Raw genomic sequence first — 11,478 nt, forward strand, 5'->3', positions numbered from 1 at the left:
GCCTTGATGCTACAGTGACAAGCCCAGGTTGCACTTGGACAGGAAAATGCATTAAATTCCTCTGTGACTGGGGAAAATAGGGAAAACCAACAAACCCCAAAAGAACAGGCCACCAGGGAAAACCAACAAACCCCAAAAGAACAGGCCACCAGGGAAAACCAAACCAACCAACAAAACCAGGGTGAGGAACTGAAGATAAGCACAGCAGACCGCCTCCAGGGGAACCACATAGCACCGCTGGGATGAGAATGCAAGGGTGGATGAACCCAGGAAGGTCAGGGACTGCACCAACCCTTATATGTATCATGTATATAGGTATCTTTATATATAATCATCTGGAAGGACAAGCTGAGAAAACAAGAGATTGCAGCAGTATCTACAATAAAAAGGAGGTACACAGCTTTCAGAGTCACACTGAGAAGGAAGCACATGGCAGAACCAAGTGGGGGGACACATGGGGACACTGGTGTTTTGTGGTGTTATTCGGAGAAATCTCCAGGAACTCGCCAACAAAGTTTAAGTTGACAAGCAGGTATTTATTGCGGCGCCGGGAGACACGGGGGATAGCTCCACCTAGCGTGTCTCAGCCGAACTTCAAACAGACTGTGGTTATATTGGTGCTTAACATGCATATTCATTAAACGTCATACATATTCATTAACCATCAGAGAACCGCTTTACGTAATTCCACGCCCATTTTCACATGCGCACAGCAACGTAGTAGTGGTCTTTTGGGGGTCGTTTACTTCTTCCAACAATTTTCTTCACTTCTAGCAGCCTTTGAAGCACGCGCAGTAGATAATGCTTACACCAGCTGAACTGGTTTGGTAACACTGCAGACATAGCAATCATCCTGTCCTTCTACTTATCAGTTAGCTTAGCTACAGCCCATCCTGGACACCTGCTAGTTTCAGATACTCTTTATCTGCACATCCTGTTTTTCTATCCTGTTTTTCTTACACTTATTTTTGTACTAAGGTCATAAGGACCTAAAACTACACCAACTACAACGGTTTATCTTATACAAGAATTCTCATTATGTTCTCTAGCTACTCTATATTTTTTCTTCTGTGAAATGTACCTCAGTTATTTTCCATTGCTACTGTTACAAAGCCATCAAACTTAATGTTACTTAGAACTGATTCTACTTATTTACAAAGGTTTGCATTTCATTTTGTGCCTCCTTGTCTCAGTTGGCCATTTGATAGTGTGGGTCAGGGCATGGGTCTTGCAGCCAAAAGCCCTCGTGCACGTTCTGTGAGCTCTGTGCCCCTTGCTGTGGAGTGGGGATGGGGCCTGGGGGGCAGTTACTTTGGGGGAACTGGGTGGGACCTGCTCACCCAGCTGGTGGTGCCCAGTGGGTTCCCTCCAGGTCCCTGCTCAGGTCCCCCACAAATCACCCACAAAGGCCTGAGCGCCCATTGCCACTGCCCCTGGTGCAAGAGGACCTGGGCTCTGTGCAGGGTAGGGTAGGGATGGCAGCAGAGGTCAGGTGGGTTATGCAGTGACACAGCTCTCCATGCCCAGCACAGACTGGATCCACTGGAGCCAGTGGCTGGATGGGCTGAAAAGCTTGGGGAGAGCAAAACCCTTGAGAGACACCCCACTCTGCAGGTGAGATGCTGGGGGGGAAGGGGTTGTGTGGGCCATGAGTGGCCAGCTCTGTGGGCAAAGCCAGCCACTGGCAAGCTCCCCACATCCATGGGTCACCCCACACTGACAGAATCTTACAGTGATGCACCCTGCAGGGCAGAGAGTGCTGAGGAGTCCCCAGCATTGCAGAGGGGGGTGGGAGTGTCTCATTGCTCATGGCTCCGTGCAGTGACACCCACAGGCTGTGGCGAAACTGGAGGGGGATTTATCATATCACATCCTAAACCCAGTGGCCAGGGACTGAGCAAGTCAGGACACACAGCTCCTCTTTACCCCCAGCCAAGGGACCAAGGAAGTGCCAACGTGTGCAAAGAGCAGAGGCAGGGGGACCCTCCCCTGCAGGCCACCTTCCTGCCCAAATGGCTTCTGGAGCAGGGCTGAGCCCACTGCTCCAGGGCAACCTTCAGGGTACGTGACCAGGGCACGGGAACAGTTTGGGGGGTTATTTCTCACAATGCTGGGCCAGCTCCAGTGCAGCAGGTCCTGGGTGTGCTGGGGATCTTGTACCAGCTCTCCTCAGGGAGGACTGGTGGGGAGAAAGGGAGCTGCATCCCCGGGAAGGGCCCAGTGACCTCCCTCAGTGAGCACTGTTCCCTGTCTTCCTTCTGGCTTGGCCAGATGTCGGTTGATAGCGGGGCAACAACCTACCTCCTGTGTCTCTTCCATGTCCTGCTGTCCTGTCCCATCCCACCATCCTATCCCCACCTCACCCCTGCTTTCTCCATCCTGTCCCCACCACCACCCACCCTCCAAAGCCAGAGCCAGGCTGATGCTGGGAAGGTTGAGGACTGATGCAGAACCATGGTGACTGCTGGACAGAGCCAGGAGCTGAAGGCTGGGATGCAAAGCCCCTCTCCTTCTCTGGTACCAGACAAGGGCCAATGGCCAAAAAGACAAATTGACCCCAAAGGGGCGAGAGCCCTGGTGGAGGATGTTGACAGGACAGGCAGGTGCTGGTGTGATGCGGATGGGTAGGAGATGGCTCTGGAGAAGACGTCAGTGGCAGGTGTGGATCTCAGCACGATATCTCCATGGTGTGGTTGATCTGTCCCATGGCCTCGGTGCTCTCTGAGTGGGTACAGGCACGCGGACGGGTGCCATCCACCGAGCTGGTGCTGGTGAGGGAGGCTGTGCGGGAGCGTGCCAGCCGGGTCATGCTGGCGGATGGCACTGCACGGGCACACAGACATGAATGGGCTGCTCAGTTTCCTCTGAAAATCCAGCAAGATCTGAGCCAACAGCAACTCAAACAAGCAAAGCCACAGGTCCCACTCCCTGAAGCAAATGACACTGGGCACTAGCTTGCAGCATGCGGTGTTGTGACAACATGAGCAAGCTCCAGGCTGGCAAAGGACAGCAGGGCAGGGACAGCGGCCCCTGGACAGGCTGCACACCGGGAACATATCCTGGGAATGTGACCACTGGGCATGAGGCAGAGGGGACCCTGGTCACCATGATCCAGGCAAGGAGTGAGCCAGGATGGGAGTGCTTTTGGCTCACCAGGGTGTACAGAGATGGTGCCAACCCTCCTCTATCCAGGATGCACAGTGGGCACTGCCAAGACTTGCCCACTTGGTGGGGGATGTCTCTGAATCGCATTTCTCAGCCATGGGTCAGGGGGCTCATCTCAGGCAAAGCAGAGCAAGACAGAGGACATATGGCTGGGAAGGGCCATTCCAGCACCCAGGCTGCTCCCAAAGGTGCCCAGGCAGCTTGAGGGCACAGGCTGGGCAGCACCATGCAGCAGCAGGCACTGAGCAGTACCTGAGCCCCCACTCAGCCGCTGATCCTTCAGGTGGGCAACTGGCAGCAGCGGGATGTAACAGGGGCAGGGAGGGCAGAGAGATGTCATCAGCCAGGCTGGCTGCTCCATGGGGCCAGGACACCTCCACCCCCTCAACCCCACATGTGCATGCACATGGACCTGCACATGTGCATACAGACCTTCACACACATATGTATACATGGACCTTCATGCATATGCATGCACAAATGTGCACACAGACCTGCACATACACATGCATACACACATGTCCTCATGGACCTACACACACCTACGTGCACACAGACTTGTGCACATGGATTCTGTGTGTCTGTGCATGCACACAAAGCCCCTGCATGTGCATGCTCACATACAGGTATGTGTGCACACATGCACAGACGTGCTGTCCACACACATATGTACACACAGAGCCCTTGTACACACATCTGTGTGCACATGGAGCCTGCTCACACCCCCCCCACACCCCCCCCCCCAAAGACAAGGATAAATACACCACAGACACACATGCAGCTCTCCCTCAGGATGGGTACACCAGGTTACCAGGCTCCTCTCCTGCAGCCAGGTCAGCACACACACGCACATGGGCACACACGCATGTGCACATGTGGACACATGCCAGCCCCATGCCCAGCCCGGCACTCACTGTAGCCCATGCCCTGGAGGAAGTACTTGAAGGCCTCAGTCAGCTTGCCGGGCTGTGGGAGAGAGCAGAGGTGAGGGACAGCACCAGGGCATGTCTCAGGCCCAGTATACCCAATTTGGGGACACCGGGAGGGCTCACCTGTGTGACCTGGGGCAGCCCACCAGAGTCAGCCATCTGCAGAGACAAGGTCCTGCTTAGTCTGGGAGGGAGCCTTTGCCACCCACCCTGTCCCCTGGTACCCAGGATGACACTGCTGGGGCCACCCTGCTCTTCCCATGGCCAGGATGGACCTAGAATGGGGAGATAGGGACACCCTGCAACCCTGGGGAGGAGGGGAATGGGCACTTGATGGCAGCAGGGACCTCCTGGCTGCCTCTGCCACTGGCCTACCTTCAGGAAGGTGGTGTTGGTGGGGTCCAGCTTGGAGTTACACTCCACCTGTGGGCAAGAGGGGTGATATTAGCACCCTGGAATGCCCCGAGCCGGGCAGAAGTTGCACATGGGTAGTGCCACTGGCCCATGGCACTTCAGTGGCACATCCCACCCCAGGCAGGTGGAGACAGGAAGGCAATCCCTGAGCCTGCACACATGGGACTGAGGGGACCTTTCTCCTGCCAGGCATCCTGTGTGTCACACATATGTACAAGCATGTGTGTATGCACAGAGACACACATGCTGGAGGAGGTTGTGCATGCACTTACACATTACATGCAAATGTGGTCACCTGCACAATCCCTGAGGCTGATTGATTGTGCAAGCATGGACAACACATGTGTGTGTCAGCAGTTCTTTGAGTGCATGTGGCCAAGCAGGGAGGGTGCCTGTGTGCCAACAAATCCGAGTGTGCACACTGTGTGCATCTGAGCATAAGAGGAAGGGGAGATTTCCAGGTGTGTCACCATGCACATGCACACATGAGCAGGTAGGTTGGTACATGAGCACGTTCCTGCACATGGGTGCTCACGTTTGTCTGAGCAGGCGCATGTGTGTGTGCCCATGTAGTGATGGGCACTACCACTCCGCAGGCACTACCCCATCACTCACCACCCCTTCTTCAGCAGGCGCATTGTCTCCAACCACCAGCATCACAGGGCAGCTGGAAGTGAGAGGAGGAAAAGGCACAGTCAGGGCTTGGCCTGGGAGGACTCCACTGCCCTGGGACCAACCCTATGCCATGCTGGTGCAACTCTTACCACAGTGTCTTGGCGTTGGGCACAGTCCCAGGCCGGTTTATGTCCAGATCCCTGCGGCTGATGGAGGAGAAAGAGGGTGAGTGTGAGCCTATGGGCCAGTGCTGCCACTGATGCCATAGCACAAGAGCTGCTATGCACTGCCAGCTCTGGGAAGCAGCACCCAGCCCCACTGCCCCAGCATGCTGTGGATGGAGAACCCCACATCCATCTCTGCCATGACCCAAATAGGGTGCAGCACCCAGTGCAGTAACAAGGCTCCCACCCCCCTGCATGATGGGACAGCATCTCTGTCCCCTTCTCTGTGCTAGCACCCAGTGCAGGAGACAGGGGACATGCACCCATGGTGGCAGGCTCTGGGACATGGCAAGGCTCTGCATCCCTGGCCAGCACCAGCAGCCAGCTCTACACTGCTGCCTGTGCCGGAGGGTGATGGCAGCACTCAACGAAGCCAGGCTTCCCAGCAGCACTGCAGCCTGGTGCAGATGAAAGCCCAGGACACTCACCTGTTGTACATGTTGAGGAAGAGCTGGAGGTTGAACTGGTTCACCACACTGCTGATCTGCTGCCGGTAGCTCTGCACCAGCTCTGTGTTGTTCATCAGCTCTTCCTGTGCCAGCAGGGATGGGGATTAGGGCAGGCACTGCCTGATGCCATGCAGACACCCCACTCCCCCCCAACCTGCCTATGCTGTGCCAGAGAGGGCATGCAGCTGGGCACAGTGGAGCTGCAGGCAGCATTCCCAGGAAGGATGTGGGCATGAGTCACACACTTATGAAGGCTAAGCCCTAGATCAGGCAGGGCTTGACTAACCTCATCCCTGTGGATATAGGGCAGGTCCAATGCCACATGGCAAGGCACAGCCCGCAGGGATGCAGGATGAGAAGCTGGTGACCATCAGGATGCATCGGGATCCCTTACCTGGCTGAAGAGGTGGGAGAGGACAGTATCCAGTAGTGTGCTGGTGAGGCCAGAGAGCTGTGGAGGGAGCACAGGGAGTTACAGTGCCACTTGGCTGGCTCCTGCCCCAGGGAGTGGGGTCAGGGCTCTGCCCACCTTGGCAGCTGCCCAGTCAATCCAGCCTTTGCCGTTGGGGTCAATGTTCATGAGGACCAGTCCTTCAACCAGGTCAGGGAAGATGAGCTGCAGCGAGCAAGACGGGCAGTGCTCAGCAGGGTAGGGCAGCCCCCACCAGCACCACTGCCCACTGCACTGAGAGCAATGGGAGACATGTGGCAAGACCTGGCCAGCATGACCACATTGTCATCCTGGGCCCCCATTCCTCCAGGAGCCTTCACAGGGTCACAGCCTGCCCAGGGGTGTCAGATCCTGGTCTTCCCCATGCCCTGGGCTGACAGCAGCTACAGGTAACTCAGGGCCAGCCCAGCCCAGCCCCAGCTCACCGCAAACTTGGCCAACACGTAGGCTCCTGCCCCAACACCAATCCCGATCACGTACTTGAACCTGGAAAGTGAAGAGGTGCGTATGGGGGGGCCAGTGGGCTCCAGCATGGGCTCCCTGGGGCACCCCTCCACCTGCAGCACAAGGGCACATGCAGGATGCCAGCTTACTGGGACACCTCCCCAGCCCCAAAGCATTGTCCTCTGCCCATCTCTCTGCCCAGCACCCCCAGCCGGCAGTGTGGAGGGGAGGTGACTTACCCAAAGTGCTGCACCACACTGGGGAGCATGGCAGCCAGCTGGTCCAAGGATGGGTACTGGTACCTGCAGCACAGGGGGGGCACAGGATGATGTTATGGGATGCAGAGCAGGAAGGCTGGGACAGGGCATCAGGGCTGCCTGGAGTGGGCAAGGAATTGTCATCCACCTGCAATCCACCCTGTTTGTCTGCCACGGGCTTTGACACAGTTCAGAGACCTGCAGGCAGGGCACAACTGCTCAGGCAGCAGCAGCCCATGGGCAGGGTGGTGACATCTCAGTGGGCAGGAAGGTGACAGAGATGTTACATGACAGTGGCCAGGGAAGTGACATCCCAGCAGGCAGGGAGGTGACACCCTGTGGGCATAGTGAGTCCCTAAATCTGGCACCTACCCCTGAGGGAACTGCGAGGCTCCTGCCTGCTGGCCCAGTGCATCCACATGGCACACCACAAAGTGCTTCGTGATCTCCTGCATGTCCTCATAGTTGAAGAAGGTATTGAAGCAAAGCTTGTCTGTCAAAGGGTAGGCAGGGATCAGACACTAAACACCCCGGCACGGGGGCCAGAGAGTATGCAGAAATGTTACCTACCCTCCCACTGCCCTTCAACCAGGAGGTGACATGTCACCAAAGCCTTCCCATCCCCTTCCTGCCAGGCTCCTTGTCCCCACAGCAGAGACCACAGCCACTGTTAGCAAGTCCTGCATCCCTACTGGTGCTGGGAAGCATAGAGATGGACAGACACAGCCAGGAAAATGAGGTGTTTGGGATCGGCCTTGTCAATTTGGAGGGATGGGACTGGGGAACTCAAAGCCCAGAGCTGCAGAACCACCCTGGGCAGCAGGAACAGTAGCCTGGGGTATTATCAGCCCTATCCAAAATCCCCAGCATGGGCTCAATCAAACATGGGATTTGAGAAACGGTTGCAAATCTCCCTCCTTGGAAACAGTCAAAGAAACAGCCCTGGTGCTGCTGTGGACAGGCCACCACCATTGCAGTGGGATACAGCCATTGTCAGGGCTTGGAGGGGTTCTGTCCCATGGCATCAGTGCCAGGACACCCCTTCTAAAACATAGGGGTGAGGCAGGTTGTAAGGGCCATCGCAACCAACATGGTGCATCCCTGGAAGTGAAAGTGCTCATTTCCACTTGTGGTGACTCAGCCTCAGCTCCTCCTCACATAGGCCACTGGGCATCCCAGCTTGGCTCAGCTCAGGGATACAGCCCAGGGTCTGGGCTGCAGGTCTAATCATAGAATCAATCAGGTTGGAAAAGACCTTCAAGATCACCAAGATTACCCAGCACTGCCAAGGCCACCACTAACCCATGTCACTAAGGGACTCAGCAACATGGTTTGTGAACACTTCCAGGGACAGTAACTCCACCACTGCCCTGGGCAGCCTGTTCCAATGCCTGACCAGCCCCTCAGTGAAGAAATTGTTCCTCATCTCCATCTAAACCAGATAGCACAGAATCCCCAGATCAGGTCTCTCCTTCCCTACTCTTCCCCATCTCCTTCAGACCCCACGACAGGGTGCATGCTCTGGATTCCAATGGGCAGGCAGCAGCGGAAACCCATCCAGCATCCCCTGTGTTCCATCCTTCCTGATGTGGCCAGCCCACAGCCAGCAGCAGGGTGCCCAAGCACTCCTGGCCTGGGCTTTGGATTGTGCTGAGCATCCAAACCCTCCTGGTGCCATCAGATACCTGGGGGCACCCAACGCAACCTGGGGACCCTCCATGGGAGGCTGACATCCTGCACCCACTGCAGCCCCAAGCTTGCTCCCTCCTGCCCTTGCACCCCATGGCTCAGGGACAAGTACTCACGGTTGAGGCCCACGTCATGGTATGTCAGGATGGCCGGGCGATTCCCCTTGGGAGAGCCCTGGATGACCACGTGCAGCAGTCCATAGGGGGTCTCAATGTCATGTTCCTGAGGGAAGAGAAGAGATGGGGTGATGCGTTTCGCTCAAAACATCCTCTCATGCCCCATCACCCCAGCCCTTACCCTGGGCAGCTGGATCCCATGGGAGCACAAGGGAAAGAGGAGTAGCCATTACAAGAAAAAAAACAGCTTTGGGCATCCCTGCAGTTGCAGAAGGAAGGCAAATCACAAGGAAGGAAAGGGAGGACTTGGGATAGGATAATGGGATTTAGGATCATGGTGCATCATGGGGTGGGATCACAGGATGGGATCAAGGGATAGAAGTCTGGGATGGGATGGGATGATCCAAGATGTCTTGGGAGACAAGGATCATGGAACAGGACAGGTAGACCACAGCATGGGACAGGAGATCTTCAAGGGCCTGAGACTGAGGGAGTTTGGCAACAGGATGGGGATGACAGCATGACCCAGTTGGCCTGGATTCGTTGTGCCTGGGACAAACAGACAGAGGTCAGACCCCAGACACTGCCCTGGGAAACTCTGAAGCCTGATGCCAAAATCACAGCTAAAGTAACTTAAAAACATCTTGGTCTGACATGGCTGTGCCCCCATACAGAGACCAGGGTTGCCCTGTGCCTCAGTTTCCCTGGCTGGGAGGGCTCACAGCCATCATCCCCAGCCAGCAAGGGAAACTGATGCTGCAAGCTGCCTGGGGACAAAGGACCAAGGTCCCCTCCGGATGCCCATCCCTGCCAGCCAGTGACCTCGAATCCAGGATCTGGTGGGAACAGGAACGTCATGGGGTGGGCAGGGGATGCTGGCACAGTCCTCACTGTAGGAACTGACAGCCTCACAGATGGGCTGTTGGGAGGGTAGCAGGTATGTATGTGGATGCTCCTGCGGGTTATGTGCTGCCAAGGACTCTGAAGGACACGGGCCTGAGGTGGGAGGAACTGCCTGAGGACGTGGTCTCCTCACTGCAGTGCCTCCCCTCACTGAGATCCATTATCTGTGGGGGGATGCAGTGCTTGAGGGCAGCTCAAAAGCTCTGTGGAGACCACACTCTGCTCCCCAAAGGCACCCCAAACCCACCCCTCATCCACAGCTGCCCCACCACTCCCCAAGGCTGTATCAGACAGCAGGTAATGAGCAGGGACATCCCTCTGCACCAGTGGTGGGAAAACTGAGGCAGAGGAAGGGCCTGGCCCAAGGTCACAGAGCAGGAAGCATCCATGTAGTTTGATCCTGGGCATAGGGCTGACTCTTTGCCATCACTGTGCCCATGGTCCCCATCATAGCTCCAACAGCTCAGGCTGCATTCCCACCCCAAAATCACATGCCCAAGGTGGCAGCTCCTTCCCCACCCCCCCCCCCCCAACTCCCCCCTCCCCCAGCCAGGCACATCCCTGCCCATGGTGCAGCCTCTGCAGCATTCCTGTGTACCACAGCCCTGCCCTTTGCAGCAGGGATGCTCGGGGGGGGGGAGGGGGAGGGGGGCAGGATAAGGATGCAGGGGATGCAGGCAGAGAGAAGTAGAGAGCACTGACAACCCATGGCCCTAGCAAGAAGCGGAGTAGGGTGAGGTGGAGGAGGAGTGTCACAGCACTCAGGCACCCAGCCCTGTACAGGTCACTCAGTTACTACTGAGGTGCTCCTCCTCTGCACCAGCCTGTTGCCATTACTACAGAGACCAAAAGGCATCCAAGAGATTGCTTCAAAACAGCAGGAGACCCTCTCCCTCTGCAGATCTGGGGTGGGGAAGGGGCAAGGTACCACCCATCCCCCCATCAGCAGCCTCTGCAGCCACACTCAGCCTGGGTGCAGCATCTCAGCTGGGCTCGGGGAGGACATGCTCAAGGACACTGTGTCCCTGAAGCCTGTGGCACATCAGATATGCAGCAATGGGGCTGCAAGAAGCAAAAGCTCCCCAGCAGCAGGTTCCCCCTCACCAACCCCTGCCTGCCCCACTCCAAGCCCTGCTGGGTACAAAGGTCCAGCCTCAACGAGCAGGGGAGGTACTTGAGGCAGAACTCGGCAAAGGGAGGGCAGCAAGCACGGAGCGGTGGTACCTACCCCATCCCAGCACTCAGGCATGGTGAGGAACTGGGAGGACAAGGATGCTCAGGCAGAGTGGAACAAGAGCAGGGTCCCGGTGCGCGGCACAGCGGTGCAGTGGACTGGGTGAAGCAGAGCTCTGCGCTGGCTCAGCCCCTCGCCTGGCTTTATAGCAGAGCCCCAGCCCTGTGCTAAGCCCTGCCTCTGCCTCCCTCCCCCCTCAACACAGGTTGGGCTCCATTGCGGGAGCACTGCGATGGAGCCAGCACTCAGCCATTGGCTGCCAACGGAATTAGTCATGCTCCAATTAGCCCCGAATATTCTTGTTTATGAAGGAAAAACTGCCTGGCGCCATGCAGAACCTGCTCCATTTTCCCTCCTCGGGCACAGCGGGACAGGCTGGGGTGCCTGGGCACCCAGCACACACGTGTGGCTCCAGCCACATGCAAACATGCAGAATCATGCTGGACCTGTAGCCTGCAGCAACACACATGCATCAGGAATCACAGCTCAAGCCCCGTGAGCTCAGCTTCAACCAGCAGGCTTATTCCCACAGAGTCTCTGATGTCTAATAACAGGTCTGAGCCCCTTTTCCTTGGGGAGAGCCCTTTC

At 56.7% G+C, this 11,478-nt stretch overlaps 1 protein-coding gene across 3 annotated transcripts; it reads right to left on the reverse strand.

Annotated features, from left to right (window-relative positions):
* Positions 1 to 2,092: 2,092 nt before the first annotated feature.
* LOC130598555 (protein NDRG4-like) lies at positions 2,093 to 11,042 on the reverse strand. 3 transcript variants are annotated; one of them, XM_057408068.1, is made up of 15 exons: positions 10,885 to 11,042; positions 8,754 to 8,859; positions 7,321 to 7,441; positions 6,931 to 6,993; positions 6,673 to 6,733; positions 6,326 to 6,412; positions 6,191 to 6,247; positions 5,776 to 5,879; positions 5,273 to 5,329; positions 5,124 to 5,175; positions 4,470 to 4,517; positions 4,218 to 4,253; positions 4,080 to 4,131; positions 3,418 to 3,456; positions 2,093 to 2,823 (listed from the first exon to the last, which is right to left on the reverse strand). In XM_057408068.1, the coding sequence occupies exons 1-15, from the start codon at positions 10,903 to 10,905 to the stop codon at positions 2,669 to 2,671; spliced, it is 1,059 nt and encodes a 352-aa protein (XP_057264051.1). In that variant the 5' UTR covers positions 10,906 to 11,042; the 3' UTR covers positions 2,093 to 2,668. The 3 variants fall into 3 exon arrangements, with proteins under 3 accessions (XP_057264051.1, XP_057264053.1, XP_057264052.1); XM_057408070.1 differs by lacking the exon at positions 5,273 to 5,329; XM_057408069.1 differs by lacking the exon at positions 3,418 to 3,456 and having other exon boundaries at positions 10,885 to 11,041.
* Between the last annotated feature and the right edge of the window lie 436 nt (positions 11,043 to 11,478).

This window comes from Pezoporus wallicus, unplaced genomic scaffold (genome assembly GCF_028554395.1).
Source record: "Pezoporus wallicus isolate ANWC-B61680 ecotype Strahan unplaced genomic scaffold, APGP_CSIRO_Pwel_v1 contig_5155, whole genome shotgun sequence".
Lineage (NCBI taxonomy): Eukaryota > Metazoa > Chordata > Aves > Psittaciformes > Psittacidae > Pezoporus > Pezoporus wallicus.

What these genes read in the sequence shown, in the direction of transcription:
- LOC130598555 (XM_057408068.1), bottom strand. Translation starts at nt 10,905, where the DNA reads ATGCCTGAGTGCTGGGATGGG. An exon ending in CGCCTGCTGAAGAAGGGGTG is followed by an intron (nt 4,518 to 5,123) that starts GTGAGTGATGGG and finishes TCTTGCCCACAG; the next exon opens with GTGGAGTGTAACTCCAAGCT. An exon ending in CCAACACCACCTTCCTGAAG is followed by an intron (nt 4,254 to 4,469) that starts GTAGGCCAGTGG and finishes TTGTCTCTGCAG; the next exon opens with ATGGCTGACTCTGGTGGGCT.